This window comes from Panicum virgatum, chromosome 7K (assembly GCF_016808335.1).
Source record: "Panicum virgatum strain AP13 chromosome 7K, P.virgatum_v5, whole genome shotgun sequence".
Lineage (NCBI taxonomy): Eukaryota > Viridiplantae > Streptophyta > Magnoliopsida > Poales > Poaceae > Panicum > Panicum virgatum.
The window spans coordinates 33566384-33591119 of record NC_053142.1 but is presented as its reverse complement, the minus strand read 5'-3'; the positions used below and the strand labels follow the sequence as shown (position 1 = coordinate 33591119).

At 48.6% G+C, this 24736-nt stretch overlaps 2 protein-coding genes, 3 non-coding genes and 1 pseudogene across 5 annotated transcripts; 3 read left to right on the top strand and 3 right to left on the bottom strand.

Moving 5' to 3' along the window:
• The first annotated feature begins 1071 nt into the window (after positions 1–1071).
• TRNAS-AGA lies at positions 1072–1155 on the top strand. The gene has a single exon. It is a non-coding gene; the product is annotated as a tRNA-Ser (tRNA).
• A 938-nt stretch (positions 1156–2093) lies between these two features.
• LOC120640155 (endoglucanase 11-like) lies at positions 2094–9326 on the top strand. The gene is made up of 4 exons (XM_039916030.1): positions 2094–2318; positions 8196–8315; positions 8396–8545; positions 8706–9326. The coding sequence occupies exons 1-4, from the start codon at positions 2094–2096 to the stop codon at positions 9324–9326; spliced, it is 1116 nt and encodes a 371-aa protein (XP_039771964.1).
• A 1477-nt stretch (positions 9327–10803) lies between these two features.
• On the top strand, positions 10804–11629 carry LOC120643042. The gene has a single exon (XM_039919576.1). The coding sequence runs from the start codon at positions 10978–10980 to the stop codon at positions 11449–11451; it is 474 nt and encodes a 157-aa protein (XP_039775510.1). The 5' UTR covers positions 10804–10977; the 3' UTR covers positions 11452–11629.
• A 285-nt stretch (positions 11630–11914) lies between these two features.
• TRNAK-UUU lies at positions 11915–11987 on the bottom strand. Its single transcript has one exon. It is a non-coding gene; the product is annotated as a tRNA-Lys (tRNA).
• A 1886-nt stretch (positions 11988–13873) lies between these two features.
• Positions 13874–23443, bottom strand: LOC120640154 (annotated as a pseudogene).
• Positions 21898–22057, bottom strand: LOC120643271. The gene has a single exon (XR_005662951.1). It is a non-coding gene; the product is annotated as a U1 spliceosomal RNA (small nuclear RNA).
• Positions 23444–24736: the final 1293 nt, after the last annotated feature.

Sequence of the window (24736 nt, the reverse complement as noted above, 5' to 3'; positions counted from 1 at the left end):
GCCGATGGGGAAGACGGGAAGGGCGATTCTGAAGTGGAGTATGCTTTCTCCGCACGTAGGCGGTTTTCCACACGGCCGCGTTCTTCGTTTCGTTTCCTGGGTTTCCGTAGGCAAGTGCCGTGCGCGTGACGGATGTGGGACGTCAGACGCAGCGCCGTGTAGACGTCAGCCGCGGTTGGCCTGCGCGTCCGTGCGCGTGGGGGTCACTGCCAGCAGTAGAGCTGGGACTTGGGCCATGCCGTGCCGGTCCGACCCGGTCCTCTCGTGCTTCGTGCCGTATCGGGTTTAGATTTTTAGGTCCGATCGGCACATCGTGCCGTGCTGGCACGACAAGTCTATTATTAAGTCCAAGCACGGTCCATAGCACGCCGGCACGCCTTCGTGCCGTGCTGGCCCAAACACGGCCCTCCGGCGTGCCGTGCTGGCCCAAACACGGCCCTCCGGATACTTGCAATTGGATTTATATGCATCGATACATAAATATTACTATCGCAATTAGAAAACACATAAACTATCGATGGTATGAAAATTACATAATTTTTTTAAATAAATAATATTTTCTTCCATGATTTTTGTTAATTAGAAAGTAAAATTAATTGTCATAATAGAACAAGGGGCTACCTACTGGTCGATGGGCTGTTTTCGTGCCGTGCCGGCCCAAGCACGGTCTAAAATACGGGTCGTGCCATACAACCCGTCGTGCTGAGATTTTAGGCACGGCACGGCCTTCGTGTTCGTATCGTGTCGGCACGGTCCAAAATATTTCGTGCCGTGCCGTGTTTTGAATTGTGCCAAATGATCGTGCCACGGTCCGTTCAAAAATGGCACGGTCCAATCCCAGCTCTAGCCAGCAGTAGGCCGCGCGCGTGTCGCTTCCTCCTGATGCGCCCGGGGCTCCGGACGGGGCCCTGCACACGTACGGCGAGGACGGCTTTGGACGTCGGCGATTCGCATCCTCACAGGCCAGTCCCGCCCGTTTTCTGGCTAACATTGTGTTTGCTTTACCTCAAAAGAAAACATTGTGTTTCCTAAAGCGATAAATTTGCCAATATCGAAAGATTAAGCAAGTTCGTGGACGTGCCAGAGTGGTTATTGGGCATGACTAGAAATCATGTGGGTTTCGCCCGCGTAGGTTCTCGAATCCTACCGTCCACGTTTTTTTAACTGGTTTTTTTTTGGTTCCACAGTTGTGTTTCCATTTTCAGTGATAGCTGTACCGTCAGGCAGGCAGAAGAAAATGCATTGGGAAACCTGACGTCAGATCAAGGTAGATGTCAGGTGTGAGTTTCCTGATGTCGAGTTTCTTCCTTCTCTTCAACTCTCGTTCTCGTTCATATGCATGATCAGCCTCTCCATCGATCTTCAATCTACGGCGAACCCACACAACACCCAACTTGGCGCCCCCTATCTTGCGGTATCACTCAAAGCCTGCCCGATTTCACGCTCCCATCTTCACAGCACCGGAACGACAACATACCTACACCTGACTGACTCATCCATCTGATCGCCAGTAACTATAACTGCCGATGCCTGATAGCCTGATTCCACCATTGCCCTGCACGGCTGCACCTTTAAGTGGTTCTCAAGCAAGTAAGCAACCATCACCGGAGGTCCGGAGCGCCTGCGGAGGCCACGAACCCCGAGGCACCATCCCGATCCGAGAGGCGGAGGTCTCGCGCGCCGAACGAGATCATCCGTTTAAATGCTACAGCACTATTCTCGCATTATCGTCCTTCGAAAAATTCCGGATGCCCCGATCTTAGCAGCAGCAGCAGCAGCTTATACCAGCAGAGCTCGCTTGCAGCATGATTAGCTTCAGAACAATACTCCAAACAGCAGAGTTATCCAGGCGCCATCATGATAGGCAGGCCCCGTGGATTACTTGGACCCAATCTTGGATCGTGCTCCCCCAGCCATCGGCCGCTCTGACCCGCGCGCGTCCCGGAGCAGGCTCGGTCTCGAGATAACATTAACAAAGCCGTCACACCTCGCCGCATGCAGCAAGCACGCCGTATAAATTGGCATGCGTCGCAGCGCACTAGACAGTGGAGGAGAAGATGGCGATGAGTTCCGCCTCGTCGAACCGAGCGGCAATGGCAGCGCGGCCATCGCCGCGGACCCTCGTGCTTGTCGCCGGCCTCGTCGTCTCCCTCCTTTCCGGCTGCAGCCATGTCGCCGCCGGCGGGCACCCCGATTACGCCGACGCGCTCGGCAAGGCGATTCTCTTCTTCCAGGGGCAGAGGTCCAGCCAGCTCCCGCCGGACCAGGCCGTCACGTGGAGGTCCAACTCTGGCCTCTCCGACGGCTCGGCGGCGAACGTACGTTCGTTGGCCTAAGCAGCTGTCGCAATGCCGTGCACTGCACACTCCTCTGAAATGATACTTCCTGTTGCATCAGGCCCTGTTTGGTTTGAGGGATTTTTGTAGAAGTCCCTAGGACTTGGTACTTTTAGAGACTTTTTCAGGATAAATACTTTTTTTTAAATAAGACCCTCTTGAAGAGCGTTTTGAGACTTTTAGCCTATGTTTCCACCTACTGCCCCTCCTAACCCTACTGGTCCACATTCCCCTAGCCCTACCCCGACGCTCCCCTCATCCGCAACCTGTCGCTCCCCCATCCTCTCCCCTACTCGTGCCCCTCCGCCGCCGTAGATCTCCTCCGCCGCCGCCCGCTTAAGCCCCGCCGCCGCCCGCGCAAGGCCTCGCCGCCGCCCACGCATCCCCCCGCCTCTCTACCCGCTTGACCCGCCTATGACCGCGGATCTCGCCGAAGCCCGCACAAGGCGACCCCAGCTCGCTTCTCCCGCCGCCGCCCGCTCATCCCCTGGCGGCCGCGCATCCCGGCGTGGCGACCCGCGCGTCCACCATGGCGGGCAACGAGGACGACACGTTTGATTTCTTCCCCCAAGCGGCCTCCCATCACCGGCGAATCGACACCGACACCGGCGACTTCGACTTCTCCCAGGCTTCCTCTCCGCCGCCTGCGCATCCCTCGCCGCCGGCTCCTCCTGCGCGGGACGGAGGCGGCGCGCCCGTGCGGCCGTAGCAGGGGCGAGCGCGTGCGGCCTCCCTCTCCGGCGAGTCGGCGGCGGCGGCCCGGCCTCCGGCGCCGGCGAACGGCCCCTCCGGCAGCGGAAAGCAAATGCCCCTCATTTACTGTGCATGCAGGGGTATTGTCGGTACCTCTGGACTAGGGTACCCCCTCTTGCTGTGTCAAGACTCGTGTAGTTATCCGTAACTACGTCCAAAGGTGCTGAGCAGCCGGACCCCTGGGGTCCGGCTCCATCTCACCGGACCAACGGTCCCGGACCAGCATCCTGCTCGCGGACGGGTCCGGTGTCACCACGTGTCCCGTAGAAGGGAGCACTCAGCCAAAACAGCCGGGGGGCCCGGACCCCCCGCCGGGTCCTGGACCCCCATATACTATCCGGACCCCTCAGCAGGGAGGAAACAGACACCCCGCCTGGGGAGGTCCGGAGCCGCCACGTGTCCACAGGCGCAGGTACGTGCGCGGCTGCCAAGCTTCCTCGGAAAGACTTGCCCACCTACCACATTCAATGCGGGAGACGTTAAGGGCGCTCTGCCACAGCAGAGCCCGAGGAGACTTTCGCCAGGCTGTACTGTTGGTTGCGCGTTACCAAGGTGCACAGTACAGCCGCTGGCGCCACTCACGCCACGCGCGTCAGTCTGCTACGCCAGTTAGACACGACAACTCGGCGACGGAGTATCATAACGCCTACGCGGTAGACCCAACAGTCTACGCCGCAACCTACACTACCTCAACGGGTGCCTCGCCGATGGGACAGGAGAGGACCCCCTTGTCAGAGAGTCTACAGGACGATGAAGTGTATCCGGCAAAGGATTCTCCATCACTGTAGCACCATTAGTGTCTATTTAGTATAGTATACATCCCTGTTGGGCCTAGCTGTCGGGGTCCAACGCCTGTGTACGCGTCCCTCTTGCTCTATAAAAGGGAGACGCCCGTTAGAGAAAGACACAGGTCCAGCAGGGGACCTGGAGGCAGAGGATAGACTCATCCACAGACCCAAGAACAATACAACTCCCAGTGGATGTAGGGTATTATGCTCCGGCGGCCCGAACCACTCTAAATCCCGAGTGTTCTTGTGTTCTTGCTCCATGAGTAGATCTGAAGAATTGCTTGCTCCTCCCTGGGTATCCACCCTCTGGGGTTAGGCGGGTGCGCTACGCCACCCGGCTGTGGCCCTCCTTTCTAGAGCCACGACATCTGGCGCCGTTCTGGGGGAGCGCACAAGCGTCGGTCAGATCTCCGCTCCCTTCCTCGTCTCCGGGGTTGAGCTCATCCTCTGCAACAACGACGAAGAAGATGAAGAGGGGCACGGCACCACCTGCGCCGCATGCCCCGATACCGAGGCAGCAATGTCCTCGGTGCGGTGGCGCACGGCAGCGGCGGCTGCTGTGCGTCACCACTACGACACCTCAGAGCCGGCGCGGTGGCGCGCGGGGGTGACGCCTGCTTCCCGTCACCCTGCGAAACCTTAGTGTCGGCAAGAGGTTTTCTCTCAAGCAACCACCTGGGGTCTCCTGCGGCGGCACGGCGTCGGCTCGAGGTTTCTTCTCAAGATGGAGCCTAGAGCCGGAAGGATGTCTGTCGCCTTCTCCCTCGCCTGGCTCAAGCCACCCTTGGAGCTGCTGCAGACAGGCGTCAGCCTCCATGGCAAGGCGCGGGGGCCCTGTGCCAGCACCAAGGCGAAGCCGGCGAACGACCGCCCTTCTCCACGCTCCGTGCTCGTCCAAACGAGCACCCAACCTTCCGCTGTGCCAGGACGTCAAGCTGGCTTCAGCACATCGAGGGCAGCCATCGGGCTGGCTTCCGCCGGCAGCGGCAGGGCCACTCCCATTCAAAGCCAAAGAATTTGTTCTCATGCAAACTAAGCATGAAACAATTCTTGTGCAAAGGAGGACCCTGCAAGCTCCCGAGGTGATGATGGATGATGCTGTATATGCACGTCCAGGGCGCCTCCGCCCCCAACAACTGAGGAGTCGCCAAGGTGGCGGTTCCACTCCAGCCGGGAACATGCATGCCTTATGAAGCTGCGGCTGTGGGCTACCACTAGATAGGATTGAGTTAGTTTCTCCTTTGTAATGATATGGTGCCTACGTGTGGTCCAGAGCGGTAAAGGTTCGCCCTTGTAAACCCGACCTCTGGCTTCATCGCACAAACATGCGACACCAACAAGTGGTCCAGAGCGGTAGAGGTCCGCCCTCGTAATCCCGACATCTGATGTACACCACAAATCAAGTAATGAAGGAGATTTGCTTTCTCAGTCCAATCTTTACGTTAACCTAATAGCGCTTGTCCGTTCAGCTTGCATGTTTCTTTCTCCCGCACGGAATTTTTTATTTTGTTGCTAACAATCCAAATTGAGTTGCTGGCTTGTGGTCAGGTGGGGACACCCCTTCTAGTTGGAAGACAGTTCGGACCCCTAAGGACCTGCTCAGGAGAAGTGGTGCCCGTATCCTGGGGTAGAGAAGTTCTGCGTAGCTTAGCCTGGTAATGTACCCTAAGCCTACGTACTTCACTGCCCTGTTACGAGTCCTCTAGTATCCGAGACTGCTGTCCCTAGAGGTCCCGGGCTCCTTTCTAGTATAAGGCCTGGTTTCCTACACCTTGCTGCAAGGCCCGGTGGCGTAATTCATGGGATCGTCAGCAACGACTCAAGTCCACTCCCGTGGCCCGCTCCGGCGGAGACCGCTTGCCACGGTCGCTCCAAGTCCACTCCGGTGGCCCGCTCCGGCGGAGACCGCTCGCCACAGTCGCTCCAAGTCCACTCCGGTGGCCCGCTCCGGCGGAGACCGCTCGCCACGGTCGACTCAAGTCCACTCCGGTGGCCCGCTCCGGCGGAGACCGCTCGCCACGGTCGCTCCAAGTCCACTCCGGTGGCCCGCTCCGGCGGAGACCGCTCGCCACAGTCGCTCCAAGTCCACTCCGGTGGCCCGCTCCGGCGGAGACCGCTCGCCACGGTCGACTCAAGTCCACTCCGGTGGCCCGCTCCGGCGGAGACCGCTCGCCACGGTCGCTCCAAGTCCACTCCGGTGGCCCGCTCCGGCGGAGACCGCTCGCCACGGTCGACTCAAGTCCACTCCGGTGGCCCGCTCCGGCGGAGACCGCTCGCCACGGTCGCTCCAAGTCCACTCCGGTGGCCCGCTCCGGCGGAGACCGCTCGCCACGGTCGCCTGAAGCCAGGACCGGGGAAGTAGTGCTTGCTCCCTGGGCGGTTCAAGGTCCGTGCAGCCGCTTAGCTCAGTTCCGTACCCTAAGCCTGCACCTTCGCCGCCCTTCGGAGAGCGCTCTAGTACCTTAACCTGGCAACAAGTGCTACGGCCTTGCAGGGGTTCGGAGCACCCGCTCTCGACATGAGCACGCCAACGCAATCAGCATTGCGTCACGATAATGGCCCCACCTACGGGTTCGTACCTCTCCCGAGGTGGGCCCGGGGGCCACTGTCGGTATCTCTGGACTAGGGTACCCCCTCTTACTGTGTCAAGACTCGTGTAGTTATCCGTAACTACGTCCAAAGGTGCTGAGCAGCCGGACCCCTGGGGTCCGGCTCCATCTCACCGGACCAATGGTCCCGGACCCGCATCCTGCTCGCGGATGGGTCCGGTGTCACCACGTGTCCCGGAGAAGGGAGCACTCAGCCAAAACATCCGGAGGCCCCGGACCCCCCGCCGGGTCCCGGACCCCCATATACTATCCGGACCCCTCAGCAGGGAGGAAACAGACACCCCGCCTGGGGAGGTCCGGAGCCGCCACGTATCCACAGGCGCAGGTACGTGCGCGGCTGCCAAGCTTCCTCGGAAAGACTTGCCCACCTACCGCATTCAATGCGGGAGATGTTAAGGGCTCTCTGCCATAGCAGAGCCCGAGGAGACTTTCGCCAGGCTGTACTGTTGGTTGCGCGTTACCAAGCTGCACAGTACAGCCGCTGGCGCCACTCATGCCACGCGTGTCAGTCTGCTACGCCAGTTAGACACGACAACTCGGCGACGGAGTATCATAACGCCTACGCGGTAGACCCAACAGTCTACGCCGCAACCTACACTGCCTCAACGGGTGCCTCGCCGATGGGACAGGAGAGGACCCCCTTGGTCAAAGAGACTACAGGACGATGAAGTGTATCCGGCAAAGGATTCTCCATCACTGTAGTACCATTAGTGTCTATTTAGTATAGTATACATCCCTGTTGGGCCCAGCTGTCGGGGTCCAACGCCTGTGTACGCGTCCCTCTTGCTCTATAAAAGGGAGACGCCCGTTAGAGAAAGACACAGGTCCAGCAGGGGACCTGGAGGCAGAGGATAGACTCATCCACAGACCCAAGAACAATACAACTCCCAGTGGATGTAGGGTATTACGCTCCGGCGGCCCGAACCACTCTAAATCCCGAGTGTTCTTGTGTTCTTGCTCCATGAGTAGATCTGAAGAATTGCTTGCTCCTCCCTGGGTATCCACCCTCTTGGGTTAGGCGGGTGCGCTACGCCACCCGGCTGTGGCCCTCCTTTCTAGAGCCACGACATCTGGCGCCGTTCTGGGGGAGCGCGCAAGCGTCGGTCAGATCTCCGCTCACTTCCTCGTCTCCGGGGTTGAGCTCATCCTCTGCAACAACGACGAAGAAGATGAAGAGGGGCACGGCACCACCTGCGCCGCATGCCCCGATACCGAGGCAGCAATGTCCTCGGTGCGGTGGCACACGGCAGCGGCGCCTGCTGTGCGTCACCACTACGACACCTCAGAGCCGACGCGGTGGCGCGCGGGGGTGACGCCTGCTTCCCGTCACCCTGCGACACCTTAGTGTCGGCTCAAGGTTTTCTCTCAAACAACCACCTGGGGTCTCCTACGGCGGCACGACATCGGCTCGAGGTTTCTTCTCAAGATGGAGCCTAGAGCCGGAAGGATGTCTGTCGCCTTCTCCCTCGCCTGGCTCAAGCCACCCTTGGAGCTGCTGCAGACAGGCGTCAGCCTCCATGGCAAGGCGCGGGGGCCCTGTGCCAGCACCAAGGCGAAGCCGGCGAACGACCGCCCTTCTCCACGCTCCGTGCTCGTCCAAACGAGCACCCAACCTTCCGCTGTGCTAGGATGTCAAGCTGGCTTCAGCACATCGAGGGCAGCCATCGGGCTGGCTTCCGCCGGCAGCGGCAGGGCTCCGCCACTGCTCCCGGAGGCTCCTCGCCGCGGCGCGGGACGTGATGGAGCTCGCCGTGCGGTACCAGGGGAAGTACAGCGACGTCGGCGGCGGCGACATCGGCGCCTACTACCCGTCCTACTCCGGCTACAAGGTTGATTAAATACACAGTGCGCACGTGGCACCGTATCTGTTCGTGCACGTGATCAGCTAACCGAACGCGTGGTGGCGCAGGACGAGCTCTTGTGGGGGTCGGCGTGGCTGCTCTGGGCGACGAAGAACTCCTCGTACCTCGGCTACCTCTACTCCCTGGGCGACAGCGACAGCGTCGACATGTTCAGCTGGGACAACAAGCTCGCCGGAGCGCGCGTGCTCCTGTCACGGGTACGTAGCAGTAGCACGGCCGGTCCAGGGCCAAGGCCAAACCACACTGGCCGGCCACCAACAGTGTCTGCACACGGACATGGGTCGAACACGTAAATAAGCTGCTGCTGCGTCTTGCTCATCTGCTCAGTAACAGCATTGTATGCACGAGCGCATGCAGAGAGCCCTGGTGAACGGGGACACGTCGCTGGAGCCGTTCCGGCAGCAGGCCGAGGACTTCTTCTGCCGGATCCTGCCCGGCTCGCCGTCCTCCACGACGCGGTACACGTCCGGCGGCCTGATGCACAAGTCCGGCTACTCCAACCTGCAGTACGTGGCGTCGGCCAGCTTCCTGCTCGCCACCTACGCCAAGTACATGGCCGTCTCCAGGCACACCTTCTCCTGCCAGGAGGGCCTCGCCGCCGCCGTCACCCCCAGGTCCCTCCGGGCCCTCGCCAGGCAGCAGGTGGACTACATCCTGGGCGCGAACCCGCAGGGCATGTCGTACATGGTGGGCTTCGGCGCGCGGTGGCCGCGGCGGATCCACCACCGGGCGTCGTCGCTGCCGTCGGTGGCGAGCCACCCGGGCCGCATCGGGTGCCAGGAGGGGTTCCAGAGCTACTTCTACTCCGGCGCCGCCAACCCCAACGTGCACACGGGCGCCATCGTCGGCGGGCCCGACGAGAACGACGCGTTCCCGGACGACCGCGGCGACTACGCGCGGTCCGAGCCGACCACGTACACCAACGCGCCCCTCGTCGGCTGCCTCGCCTACCTCGCGGGCGCCTACAAGAAGATCTAAGCCGGCTTGACGGCTGACCGCTGACCACATCGACGATCGCTGAACCATGTATCTTACTGCTGGTTAGATGGGGAGGAAGAAATTACCGTTACGTACGGTCACTGCCAGATGGTAGAATGAGTTACCCGATCGTGTACGAAGTTTGCTCAAAAAGGAATTAAGATCGTGCTCTTCCATTGCGAAACAATTTGATGGAAGATAAAGGGGGCCATTTGTAAAACTGCTACCTTCTTTCTTTTTTTAGCGTGTTTGTTGCAAGGACGCCATTCGGTGACAGGTCCAGCGGCTTATAGGTTATTACTTACATAATGCCACATGAAGATTATGAATGCTTGGAAAATGAATGGAGTTGACTTTGTTCAGTTCAAGTTGTCCATAGGGACCCATGTGCAACTCGGGTCCTATTATTCAAACTCAAGTGAAGAACTGAAATTAATTCATCATGTGAAAGTTTTGCGACATTTTTACAAGTGCGTGAGAGTCACATGGCACAAACGGCCCTACAACGTGCTTTACTTCGGAAGACGTATCATATTTTGGACAAGCGTGCTACATCCCTAGCTTGGAATGAAATCCAATTGTGCGGACGCTCGCCGCCAGCGCCGCTAGCGCGCGATGGACGAGCGGTCCACGTGCCGAACGCGGCACGTCGCACCCACTGACCCACCCTGCACCGTGGCAGCACAGGTACGCACTCGATTTTCTTTTCTTTTCTTTTTTTTCACTTTTCATTCAATTAGTTCTTTTTGTCATAGTAATATTTAATATTATTTGTATTCATGTGGATTCTTTATGTGCATAATCTATATACATAAGTTGACTAATAAAATTCTTATCCAAGTCATACCAAAAGCTATATGTATAATTTATATTCGTCATAAAATCGTGCTACAAAATTATTATGTAACAAGTTAGGAGGAAATAATTATACATATAAATCAACTGATGTTTAGAAGTTGTATGTATAAGTTACGTGTATAAATTGTATGTCTTGAAAGTTATGCTAAAATTATAGTCTGTAACAAAAATGTTACTAACGAGTTATATATCAAAGTTGTATACACAAATTATCATATACTAAATATAGAAAGTTGTGGAAATAAAAAACTTTCTAAAAGTGGAAAGTCTGTTGTTATCCTGAATCGCTCGCTGGTGCCGCTTCTAGCGAGCGCCCGCTAATTAGCAGGCCCCGAACATTAATTGTCAGATTCATATCCAAAATTAGTTATTTATGATTAAGAGTGTATATATCATAAAATGACAAATTAATAGAGTTTGTTGGTCGAACCTTTTTTTTACGGGTCAAAATCCTGTATGAGAGAAACAAAACATGGCCTACAACTCTAGCCTTAGTAGGACCAATGAATTGGTACATCTTTTTTTTTCTGAAAGAAAAGACCTCGAGTACTACATCAAGGTTGCATTGTATTGTATTGCATGTCTCACTCTTCACTCAACCTAATAGGATATGCTCAATATTCCTCATCTTTGTTCCCTCTTCTAAAACGCAACTCAATTTTCCTCATCGTGGTTCCCTCTTCTAAAACGCAACTAGTACAGTTGTACACAAGAGCTGTTCTGGACCTCTCCCATCCTTCCAAGAGGCAACGCCCAAAACCAAGAACCACCACCACTACCCCAATTGGTCAACATGGCCACGGCTGCCGCAGCCTCCGCCCTCCTCCTCCTGCTGCTGCTCGGACCCGCCGCCTCCACCTCGTCCGCGGCGCCGTACCACCCGCCGACCGTGCCGGAGCTGATGGAGCGGTTCGGCCTCCCGCGCGCGCTCCTCCCGGAGACCGCCCGGCGGTACCTCCTCCACAACGACGGCACCTTCGAGCTCTTCCTCGACGACGGCTGCGTGGTCGAGGCGGCCGGCTACCGCGTCGGCTACGACGTCAAGCTCTCCGGCACCGTGTACCGCGGGGCGGTCACGGGGCTCGTGGGCGTGCGCGTGCGCGCCCTGTTCGTTTGGGTGCCCATCACCGGCGTCGAGGTGGCCGGCGGCGAGGTCGCCGTCCACATCGGGCCCATCACCAAGTCGTTCCCGGTCGTCGGGTTCAAGTCAAGCCCCCGGTGCCTCGCCGGATTGGCGGTCGATGCTTCGCTGCCTCTGGTAGAGTAGTCAGCTGCTCGCGATTTGTTAGGATTTAGGCGAAGGTTGTGTTCATGCTACAATTTCTCTTTTGTATGCTGGCGAGTAGTCAGCAGGCAACAGATTGCATTTTTATTGGGACTATTTGTTCCTCTTTCGCGAGGAAACACCTTCAAAAAATTAAGTTTCTCCTGCCATGCAGCCTGCAGATGCCTTTTTGTCTTTGCCAACAGAAATCAATACTAGTACATCTCAACTCAAATCCGGCAAAAATTAAAATTTACAGATAAGTAAAACAAAATACAAATCACTCAAGAAGAAAAGAATAGCTAAACTAATTTCAGGAGCATCTTATTCTGTCCGTTGACTTGTAATGCAACCACCCAAGCATCAGAGAGTGACAATGTACCAACGGCTTCAAAAAAGTACCTGTACTAAATGCTGGGGTGCTGAAAAAAAAATAACGTAAACTTAAATGAAAAAAAATATAGAACGCCGTCTGTGGGATTCGAACCCACGACCACACGGTTAAAAGCCGTGCGCTCTACCGACTGAGCTAAGACGGCTAGTGCGATGTATGCTTTTTCAGAAACTCAACAACCCTTGTAAAAGTAAATAGACACACAGCACAAAAGGTTCACTCCAAAATGGCACAAATGCAAAGATTCGCTTTCATTGCAGTAAATAGAGAGTAGCTGATTATTAGATCAGTCCAGCATATCATTGCACCCAAGATCAAAGGCCGCTGTGCTGTCCATGTTATACAACCTATCGAATTCATTTTTCCAGTCGTTGTAACACTCCCCAAGATTTGCATTAAACCGAGATGAGAACCTGGCTGCAAGTAGCCATATGCAGAGGGCAGGCTTTGTGCTAGGAACTTCCTTTTCAATTGCTTCCTTGAGACACACATTTTGACAACCGTCCGAGGAGCTTTCCTATTCATGATGTTGAGAAATCCATGATGTTGCCAATGCGCCACGGGCAGGTTCACAGCTCACAGGTAGAGGCGCGCTCGCGCAGCACCGGCGGCATCAATGTATTGTTGCTCTCGATCTACTGAACAAAAAGAGTGATAGGTAGGCAATGAACACACAATATCGGCGGCATCATGTGTGCTACTCTGTACCTGCTGGCTCTGTTTTTGTCATATGTTCTGTCCATGGACATTTAGTTCTGCATTTGCTGACATGCTCGGCAGAGCACCTACAAGTTATAGAACATTGTCAATTTCAGTATACTTCAGCTTATAGCATTTTGTGAAATGACTTCAGTTGGTTTAGTTTTCCCTTACAAATGACCCTCTGAGTCACTTCAATCTTTATGTGTATAATACAATTTGGATGGGTGGCGCGGCGTATATAATGGTTCAATGTAAGCTGTGCTCACAACATACCCACTTCAAGAGTTTGTCAACAGCATATATTTACGTAGGTAAATGCAGCATGAAAAGTTCAGACCAACCACCAAACCATGAAAAATAATTCAGGAAAAGAAAATTAGGAAGATGTACATACATTAACATATTCGATTTGTGTTTGCATCTTTTGACAGTGGGCAGCCACGGCCCACGGATTTGATGAGGGAGAGACTACAGCAACTGAAGATTGCCTTGGTTGCATGATTCGGTCGTTGCTTTGCTTTGCCACAAGGCGACAGACAGCGTGAGCTCAAGTCCGGGCAATACCGCAATAGTAGAGGGCCAGAGCTCTACGCCCCGTCTCCTCCCCCACGCATGACACATGAAAGCAGTCTTCTCTATTGACTTAAGATTTCGACGCGCGCATGGAGCAGTGTTTGCTTCGGCCTGGTCGGGAAATGGCTTTAAGGTTTTACAACTGAATGAAAATAGTGCCACCATCTCTTTGGAGAATTAAACAAGGCAGTGTTAGTGTCACCACTAAAGGGAGCATGGATCTTTGTTTTTGTTGTTGTGTAAGACCATGGATACAACATTACGAATAATTGACATGAACAAACCGCCGTAACTCATTATATTGGAATTTTAATTATTGGGCCACCGGCCACCTTATGATTAAGGAAGATGTCGGTGGAGCCACACGTAAACGAGCATACCATTGCATTTTAATAGCACTAACATCTGAAAAGATTAAGTATTGTTTCTGATCAAGAAATGCAAATGGGTGATCCTTAGAGGCACCTCCAACTCTCTTTAGTTCAAAATTTTATACTATTTCTCCAAAATGGATTTTGAAAAACTAGTACAATATTTTGCACTAAAAAAGGCTGGAGGTGCACCTAAAGGTTACCCATTTGCACCCCTAATAAATACTCGATATCATAAGAGGAAATTACATTAATCATTCTAGGAATGGCTGGGAAATTCGTCCATCTTTGTATATAACCCCTAGAGCTATAATAATGGAGAGAAGATGCATAATGTGAAATAACTGCACTGCAAGACTGATGCCCCCATGGTGCTGAACCGATGTAAAAAAGAAAGTACAGAGACTTGCTTATCAGAATAGTTTACAATACAAGTTTACCACACCTAAGTTGATGAGTCATGAAAATGTTTGATTGCTACAAGTCCACGACTACTGCCTAAGTTCTTAGTCTGCCCACATGTTACAGACACAGAAAAGTTACCAGAGTGCCCCGTCAGGCAAAGTCGACCAAGTAACCTTCACTGAGATTAATGCAAAATCAGTATTTATTTCCTGAGTACCATGCCCATGGGTTTTTGACTTGAAGGAACAGCAATGTTGGCTGGAACTGGATAACAGTGAGGTTAATTTGAACTTCAAATCTATCGAAGAATCCCTCACTACAGCAACCACAGACCTCTTTACGCCACATGACTCAGCTATGGCACCATCAAAGAGCCGGATTTCGTTATTCAACCCACTGGTTAAACAACCAAGAGATAAATTGAAACTTCTCTCCACTTCCAATATGAGGACCTCTACAGTCGCCTCAACTGCATCTTCAATACGTGATAAAGTTATGTTAACTGCACCACAGTCACCAGGGATGCGAATTGTAAATGGACAATTCCATATGCCTGCAGGGCCTATTATTGATGCACCATCAATCAGTTGTAGGTCATCCTTTTCTTGTTTGCCTGTCTTGATCCTCATGTCATATTCAATTAGTGTAAAGTCCATCATGTCTATCCCTCGCTTAGGGCCAGCCATGTTGATGAGAGAACCCTACAAAATCATTATATTCAATAGCTCTTCATATTAAAGTAAGAAATATATAAAGTTAAATGCTTTTCTTTATGATGTTCCACTTGTAACAGCATTTATTTAAAAGGAATATCTTACAACTGAGAACTAAGATGTTGTCACATATCAACCAAAATGCTTACAAAGCACACGATGGTTAGAGAGCAGGGAAATCAGCCCCCCATTATTCATATGCTTTTGTTTCAAATCCCAAGTATTTACATGAGCCGGTGTGAAATGAAAAAAGATATGAGAACGATTTCAGTGGCGATGGGATCATTAATGATATGCATCATACGCCTATAAACAAAAGAAAACCAACTTTTGTAGTGTACTAAGCAGCAACCAGAGTCCAAAACTAATCAATATGATTTTGTTCCGAATATGTGATAATCTCTTAGTTTCAAAATTTTAATCTGTGATCATAGTAAACACCATCTCATAATATGGCAATCCCTCCATTAAGGCATGTTTGGAAAGTAATTTGAAGATCAATCTACTGATGCAGCTTTTGTACATTAAACATGCATATAATTTGACTAAGGTTATGTAGACTTATCCTTGGATGTGATCATGTGCACCTGCTCCACAGTGATGGGTTCATCCCTGCTAAAATTGACGACATAATTGAGCAATGGATCCACATCATCCCGCACTGCTATGTATTCATATAACTCTACTAAGTCACCATCCACAGAAATTTTATCCAACTTTAATAACAAAATTTGCAGCATGCGCCCAGGATGATGTTGAATGCAAATTCCATCATGAGTGATACAATTTGTGGGATCTGATAATGCCATTGCTTCCAACCGAGCTTCATAAAAAGTAAAGTTATATTGTAAGTCTGTTGGAAATTAATGCAGTAAAAAATAATTGATATTCGAAAAGTAAATAAGCTGTTTGAGGATTACATGGCCCTATTGGGAAATTTTCCTTTACATCTACTAAGTAGAAACAATCTATGTTCTTTTTACTAGGAATTGTGCTACCTTGAGAGTTCTTTAGAAACACCCAAAGAAAGCATTACCTCAAAGCTTATTGGCTACTTCCAGTGACAGTATTGAGCATGTGAACTGCCTTGGGACTTGTGCTATTGCTAGTGTCTTGCTGCCCGCAGACTTGAAGATTTTGTATTATTATTGGCAGATTGCAGCTGCAAGTATTAAGTGTACAGACTTTAAAACTTAATAATGTAAGTACATCAGTGTTACTGCCCATTTTCAGATCGTTATTTGCACCTATCTGTCATTTTCCAGTGTATTCTGGTTCAAATACACGCTCAAAGGCTGTCACAGTGTTGCGGTAGGGTTTGATATGGAAGCAAATTTCAGGGAGAAAGCACTACTTATTCAACTTCAAATGGGAATTTGGTCATTTATGCAATTACATAGCATGGAACAAGGTCCTAATCCATGTCATCAAAACTCTGAGTTTTCAACGTCAGGTAACATAGCAAATTGCTATGAGTACAAATGGTGCCAAGTGGAAGGGCCTGCAAAGTGCAAGGTTTGTGTGGAAGTGCTAACTATCATCCAAGTTTCAGGACCTCCAGTTCAATTATCTCATAACTGAGAGTGCAAGAAGAGGAATGTGTGCACATGGCTGGCAGTGCTTGGCTCCTTATATCAAAATGATCTCCATGAGCTCCAGGATCACAATAAAACATGTACAGCTGTAGGATATGGAAAGACATACGCTGTGTCTAAGTAAACGAATAAAAAGAGGAAAAGAAAGTTTTTTTCACTTACTCTCATTACGGTCCGCAATAAGATATGCTTTTTTTCACCATATATCCATGGCCCCATATATAGAACCATCACGGTGTCTACTTTTTGCAAGTATATCATTCACGCAATATACTTCATCATCACTTACGACGATTTTCCCCTTGTGATCTTCAGTTGTGTTCCTTTCATCCTCCTCAGAACCAGTGTACTTCACAATTTGCCCCCATGTATCATTTTCAACATATATAACCTCCGAGGTGTTCCGACAAGCATCTTCATCACTGGTGTCATCTCCAGCTATAGCCCCCGAGATTGCTCCCCTTGTCTCAATGTTGTCCAGGGGGAGACTATTAACGTCGGCAGAATATATGGGCAGCCTCCTGTATAGTTTGCTGGATTCATCATCTTTTACTCGACTAACAGTGGCCATGTTTCGAGGTCCGCAGGGAAGTCTATCATCACAGAGAGAGAAAAAAAGTAATCTCAGCATCTGACATAAATAAGATATATGATCAGTCAGCATTGAAAGCGTAATATAAAATTATCTAAGCCTGAACTCGACCCCTATTTTTTCAGTCTCTATGCTCTCTGTTTCGGGAGTAATGGGATTGGCTAAGAAAAAAAATCGCCATTTGCCTTCAAAAACCAACACAGCAAGGGTAAATCAACATAAGAAGGATAAATAAATAAATGAAAACAAAGGTTGCCGCGATCCACATCCAAACTGTAGCAACCAAGTAAAGGCGCAACTTTAGCATCAGGTCAAGAAAACGAGCACACCGGAAAACACAACTGACAGGTGGGTTGGGAGACACCGTGAGAGGGGAACATCTTCGCGCAAGCGCTGGTGGCCACCAGCGAATCGTTGCAGATGCCGCGAAAGAGAAGAGAAATCGCGAGGGGGAGGAGAGGCCGTGCACCGGAGCAGCAGAGTGCCGACGGTAGGATATCGGAGGAGACGTAGAATAGGGCTGAGGAATTGCATCTCGGCGGCGGCCGCGCTGGCGGCGTCGGGGGGTAGGGAATAGCTGAATAGCGCTGCGCAAATGTTAACGCGCGTTACTCCGATCCACTACTACACTACAGAACAGTCATTTGTTCCACGTCATTTATCCTGATTGTCTTTGGGATCGAGACAAAAGATACCTTTTGTCCCGGGTCCAACGGCTAGCCGGGCCAGCGGGGGAGATAGGGGTATTTTGTCCCGGGTGGAGCCACCAACCGGGACAAAAATCCCCTTTTTGTCCCGGTTGGTGGCTCCACCCCGGTTGGTAACACCAACCCGGACTAAAGGGTGACCTTTTGTCTCGGTTGGTGGCTTCACTCAGGACAAAATGCCCCTTTTGTCCTGGTTACCCGGACAAAAGACCCCTCCACGTGATAGTTCAAAAGTAAGTTATTCTATTCTGAGTCACATGTACTACTTAGATGAGTTGGCAAGAAAACCATACACTAGACAAAAGGTCTTAGGATCGAATCTCACGGAGTGAAAAAATTTTTTAGCGTCAGAGACATTTTGTCTTGATTCTGCCACTTATGTCCCGGTTCTGCCACCAGTGACAAAAGCTCGAGCCTTCTTAGATTCGGTAGAAGCAAGGTTTCCTCGAGCCTTCTTAGCTTCGGTAGAAGCAAGGTTTCGTGGCCTCGCGATTTGTATCTCCACCCACGACTCGTTTCGGTCTGTTTAAACTTCTAGCACTTCGACGTGTAGCAAAGTTAATCTTATTGCACTGATAGCTATAGAAATAGGAACGTACTTTTAGGTATCTTTATTGCCTCATGGTCCCATTATACTCTAGTTATGTACTCCCTCCGTCCTTAAATATGTTATTCTAGAATTTTTAGGATATATTATGGTTGTGTAGAAAAGACTCTCTTGCCCCTAATTATTAAGCATTGAGAATGTGCTAATTAAACTAACATGCCTTTTCTCATGCACCTCCCCCACATGTACCTCCCTCTATATGGTTGCATGCACATATTTCTATTGCGAAAGATCCGAAAACGATGTACAATTAAGATCATTGGATTTACTCTCAACCTAAAATGGCATACATTTGAGGATAAATTTCAAACCTTAGAATGGCATATATTTCAGGACGGATGGAGTATGTGTCTGATCTACACATATTTTTAAAGCATGTAATGTTTCCATCGAAATTATTAGTTTGGTCCACCTCGTGGTATTGACAGATGAGTCCTAATCTATTTTGTATGTGAGTCGGACTAGTTCTCCATCCTCGACACAATCACGTAGATTAATGCAGGAGCAACTATATGTACCCGATACTTATACCACTTTTCCATAGCACGTACGGGCATATTTGCCTAGTGATATATATTAGTCTATTCAAGGGTTATAATCTGATTTCATGCTTCAATTTTTCAGTAATATATCTATATTACTTTCTTTTTCAATGGTATTGATTAAAATGCTCTATTTATTGTTACCTTTTATTCTCTGCCTTATCAAACTTCTATTTCTAGTTTCGAAACCTTTTATATTTTAATATTTATGCTAATATGGTAAGACAAAGTTTTTTATTAGTGTTTTAACCAGTAATTTTTTTCAGGTAATATGGTCATTTTCGTTGATGCTAGTGACTTGGGTTTTAATAATTTTTTATTCCACATGATTTAATATAATATTCTAATAAAATAAAAATACTCGCAATTTTTATTCATCTTAATTTTATGCTCTATTTTACCAATTTTGTTCTAATCCAGCTTCTTCAAAATATTGCTTTATTAAAGAAATTTTGTTTATTTAATGGGTTTATTTTCAATATTTAGTATTTGTTCTAAAGTAACAATTTAATAAACTCCTCGGACTTTAGGTTATTTGTTCTGGATAATTCTATTTTGTTCCGCAAGTTTTAATATAATGTTCTAATAAAACAAAATACTAAAACATAATTTTTTTGTTCCCCTTAATTTTTTGCTTTAGGTTATTTGTTTCGGATAATTCTATTTTTGTTCCACAAGCTTTAGTATATTGTTCTAATAGAACAAAATACTAAAACATAATATTTTTTGTTCCCCTTAAATTTTTGCTATATTTTACTAATTTTGTTCTACTCCAACATATTTTTAAAAATATTGTTTTGTAAAAAAATTATATTTATTTAATGGGTTTATTGTCAACATTTAGTATTTCTTCTAATGGAAAAAAATTAATAAACTCCTTGAACTTGAGGTAATTTGTTCTTGATAATTTTATTTTTTTATTCCACGGACTTTAATATAATATTCTAATAAAATAAAATACTAAAGCATCATCTGATTTTAGCTCCCCTAAATTTTCTGCTCTATTTTACTAATTTTTTAGACTCCAACATTTCCTCCTTAACCTTGGTTTAAAAACTACAGCATTGTTTTATAACACTGTTCTACTCCAACATTTCCTTAAACATTGTTTAAATTCTGAAAATAATGTTTTATAACAACATTTATGTTTATTTAATTGTTTAAAGTTCATTTTTATTATTTGTTCTTGGAACAATTAATGAACTCCTCGGTCCTGAGGTTTATTTGTTCCGGATAATTAAATTTTATGTTCCACAGGCATTAATAAAATGTCCCACTAAAACAAAATACTAAATTATTGTCTTTTTTATTACTCTTAATTTTTGCTCAATCTTACTAATTTTGTTCCACTCCAACATTTTTTAAGGATTACTCTTTAAGATAATTATATACTGGAGAATTTTGTTTCTTTAAAGATCTATGTGTTTCAACAATATCTGAAATACTAAAACTTCAACACTTGCGACTGAAGATTTTAAAATTCTATATCTGCAAAATGTTCTCTCTATGGATAATTATTTAAGTTTTGTATTTCAGTATAACTATTTTAATTATTATACGGTACAATTCAAATATTCACAATGCACCCACGCTCACCCATATGAACTCACATACGCAAAACATACTCCTATGAGCATCTTCTCGTTTTCACCGGGCCGCTCGTCCCCATCTCGGGTTCGGGAAGCAGTGCTAGGTGCCAAACACTTGAGTTTTTTTTCGTGAACATGCCTGAGCACGTATTTCATTAAGAGGAGGAGAATTACAACGACGCTGCTACAAGAGAACCCTCGTAGCGCAGGCATACAAGACCATCAAGCAAGTGGCAACGACCGAAAGTGAGCTAAAGCAAAAAGAAAGAAAGAAAAGGAAGGGAAGCCACCCAACCTAACGAACCTAGAAATGACCAACATTCATCCCTACAAAAAAGATACATCGTGATCTTGAATGTCTACGGCGAATTACTAAACGACCAAACTACAACTAAGGTGGCAAAGCATCCACCTAGACGGCAAAGCATCCGTCTAAGACCTAAAAGCACGGAAAACGGCGGCTAAGCATCCGCCCGAGAAGCAACGACAGCGGCCAAACACTTGAGTTTTCAGCCTGAACTCTTATCTAAAATTCCCGTTCGAATGATTCCTAATTCTCTTCGAAGCACGCAAACAAAGAAGAAAGGCATTCCGTGGTTGGATTGTTGTCGATTGCTGGGGGGACATGTCGATTGCAGTTGAAGATAACCGATGAGTGGTGTCAATCGCAACGACATCACCAAATATCTTGTAGGACTGAACCGAAGCCGCATTCGTCCGGGCAATATAATGTCCCGCAGATGATTGTTTGCGTCTTTGGTGGATTCAAACTTGAAATTCTTGCACATCCCAAGCAGATCGACGCTGTCGTCGTCCTCATGATCGACCTTCCTGAAGGACTGCGTGAGGTTCGTTCACACTTCACATCCTTCTCGCTTCTCGGTGAAAGGCAGGTTCCCGAGCTCGACACACTTCTCCAGCTCCATTATCCTGATCATCTGCTGCACGGAGATCCTGGATTTGGCAAAAACATCAGGATCCGGTCCTTGTCAGTGTCAGAGATGGTGTGGTACTCCGGCTGCCACAGGAGCGCGTGGTTGTGAGCTCCTGTTCGGCTGTTCCGCTGCGGTTTGGGTGCGCCGGCCCAACCGCGGTGGCACACGAAATAGCGCCTGGTCAGCCCTCGGCCCGCGCCAGCCTTGCAAGTTAGCACTTAGCACAACACATGACAACCAATCATTGTTTTGTTTTCTTTCTTTTTCTTGCAATGGAAAAGTTATCTAGAATTCTAGATCTTTTAACTTATCCCGCCTCTCCAAACGGAAGCTTACCTTATCCTCTGGAGGCACCGGGTCAGACGACAGAATGACAATGGTATCTATACACACATCTGTAGGATTAATGTTATCATTTTTTCGGTTGCAATATGGCACAGAGAGATCGTGCATGACACTCAACCTTCACCAAGACATCCTTTGTACATATATCCTTGTTTAACAACACGCACATATGGCCCTCCATATTCCATGGTCATGCACTCGTGGGATATTCCTGCTCGACTGGAGCCCCAAAACGAGGGACCAGCAATATCTAACTTTCAACAAATCCTAAATATTGTATTGTATTTTGTATATTGTGCATGTGTAAAATTAATAATTAACAATAATTAACAATTAATAATTAAAATTTATTATTTTATTTTAAATTTGAATTGAATAGGTAGAGGCCGCGCGAACGCGTACCCCTCTTCCACAAATTATGACGTCCACTCTTCCGCTTGGGGAGATGGTAGACCAACACGCCTGCCAAGTGCAATGCAAGCCATTGATCTAGGCCATGAGCCTCCTTGATCGCCCATAGACCCCGTCCAGGTAAGTATGTTTCAACGCCGCACCATGGGTTGCATATATGGCCAGCGCGTCCACCCCGTTGGTTGTTCAGCGTCCGATACGGGACTAATTACACATGGTGCCTGTATAATAAAACCCGGTGTCCGTTTGGAACGTTAACCACGTCCAAAGCTGATCCGGGCCCACCAGAAGCCTAGTAGTAATATAGCTTGGGCCTTGATGGCGCCTCGAAACATCTTGTGGGCTTTGGTTGCTAGAGAAGAAACGCACGACCACAACTACGGAGACACGTGGCACGTCTTTGTATCATTTTTGTTTCTCCAACAATTTCCTCGAAACTCTCGGTAACAATTTCGCAGAGTGAATTACCGTGCTCGATATATACCAACTTCTCCGGCCTTCCAAAAGCTCCGGTTCAAAGGGGATAATAAAAGAGAAAGAAAAACCCAAACAAAGAACATGTGTGTAGATACTATGGGTGTGTTTAGTTCCTCTCTTTTGAAATTTTGAAAAAAAAATCTTTTCACATTTGAAGTATTAAATATAGACTAATTAAAAAATTAATTACAGAACTCATCTATAAATTACGAGACGAATCTAATGAGTCTAATTAATCTGTCATTAGCATATGTTTATTGTAGCTTTACTGTAGCAATTTAGTGTCTAATCACGACCTAATTAGGTTCATTAGATTCGTCTCGCGATTTACAGTCCATTTATGTAATGCGATTTTTTCAACTATATTTGGTACATCATGCAGATATTTTATAAATTTTTTGGAATTTTGAAATTTGAATCTAAACAAGACCTATAGCTAGTTGCTAGTAACATGATCAACCGGCGCACGTTTACTTGCAACTGCAACAAGCTGGTCAAATCAGCTAGTAGGATCCTAGGAGTGCGTACGCGCGCGCATCTTGGGCGTCACGTCACATGGGCGTCTCATGTAGTCATGTGCCGATGCCGATGGATCTGGGATCGCCTAGCAGGCGTCGGGGGTGGTGCAGCAGCTACGGCTGTGTTTGGTTAGGCCCTAAAATTTTTTCACAAAAGATGAATGTATAAATAGAGTACTAAATGGAATTTATTTGTGAAATTTTTTTACGGATGGGTATAACTTTTCGAGACGAATCTAATGAGTCAAGTTCCACCATAATTGGCTATAGTGATGCTACAGTAATCGTAACCGTCCCTAATCATCCTCTAATCATGTGGTCAAAGACCTTCTTAGCTACAGCACATATTACAGTATCATAATTGTGAAAGTTGTTTTATAATTAGATTTCATTTAAGACCTCTAATCAGTGGTCAAGGGGCACCCCTAATCAAACAAGGCCCATCTACGGACGGGCCCATGTGCAGCGGCGCACCCTGTCCCTGTTCAGCTCTCCATGCACCTGCGCGCGCCGCGCCATCGAGGCCCTGCGCCCGGCACGGTCTCGGACAATGGAGTGAGATTTGTGTAGCTGTGTTCTTTTTATAACCGAATGGAAGAGAGTTCTGTTAGACATAAATTAATATTCTTCTTGGATTATATGAAGAATAAGCCGAAAAAAATAAAAGAAAATCCGTTAGAAAAACTTTGGAGACTCTTTATGTAATAATAATCTGTTAGAACCTCTTCCATGGTGCCTCGGAGGAGACAATGCAGAATGCCATTGGCACACGGGAATCCTCCTATCGGAAAACTTCAGATATGCCCCAAGATACACTGCTATAAAAAGAAGCTCACTTCAAAACGCACATCAACCCCAAGGAACGGAGGAAGGGTCAGGATTCGCTGTTCATGCTTATAATCTGGGTACTCTGAAAGGAACGGAACGCAAGGCTCTTTGATGGCCATTCAAGCTAGTTGCTCGAGCTTATGGCCCGCGCGCAAAGGTTGACGCTTTCCCTATGGATTGAAGCTGGGGCTCTACGGCTAGGTTGTCTTAGACGCGAGTAGTAAGTTTGAGTGTCATCTTGTCCTGTCTTGTTTGCTCTTAGTGCATCTTTGTGCCTAATGTGTCCGCGTGAGACATGGCTCCGCGAATTGTATTCAGGGTCGGAGCCAGGATTTGATGGGGGGCAAGCAGTGATTGGGGGGCCAACAGTCTCGCCGCAGGCTGCCGCAGGGGTAAGTTCCACTTTTGATAATAGTGCTATAATGGTGCTACGGAATCATTAGGGGGGCCAGGCCCCTGCCCGCTCCCCTTGTCTCCGCGCCCTGATTGTATTGCAAACTTTTTATTTATCTTCTTCTTAGTACAATGATGCGTAGATCTCCTGCGTATTCGAGACATATCTAATAAGTCCGTCAACCATCTTGCCATCTGCACCACATGGATCTAACCCAAGCACCTTGTTCCTCAGAAGATTTTTCTTCTTCTTCTTCTTCATGGAACCGGTAACAGCATCCGCTGCCAATAATCGTTGTGTGTCAGGGGAACGAGGACACCGAAGCATCATCATTATTATAGTTAGCCGTACCTCTCATATATAACAGCATCGTTGAAGGAAGAATCATATTTGTTTAACTGATGTCAAGATGTGTGGCTCCGCCATTATCTAACGCTCATGTCGGTATCCGGTATCTTCTGCGGTGATTGGTTCGCCTCGGATTACCTCGTTAGAGCGTTGAACATCCACACCATGCGTGCCACGGTAGATCCCTTTATAACACACCCACTCATCATTTCTTTTCGCCGTTCAGGAGTCGTCGCTGTCAG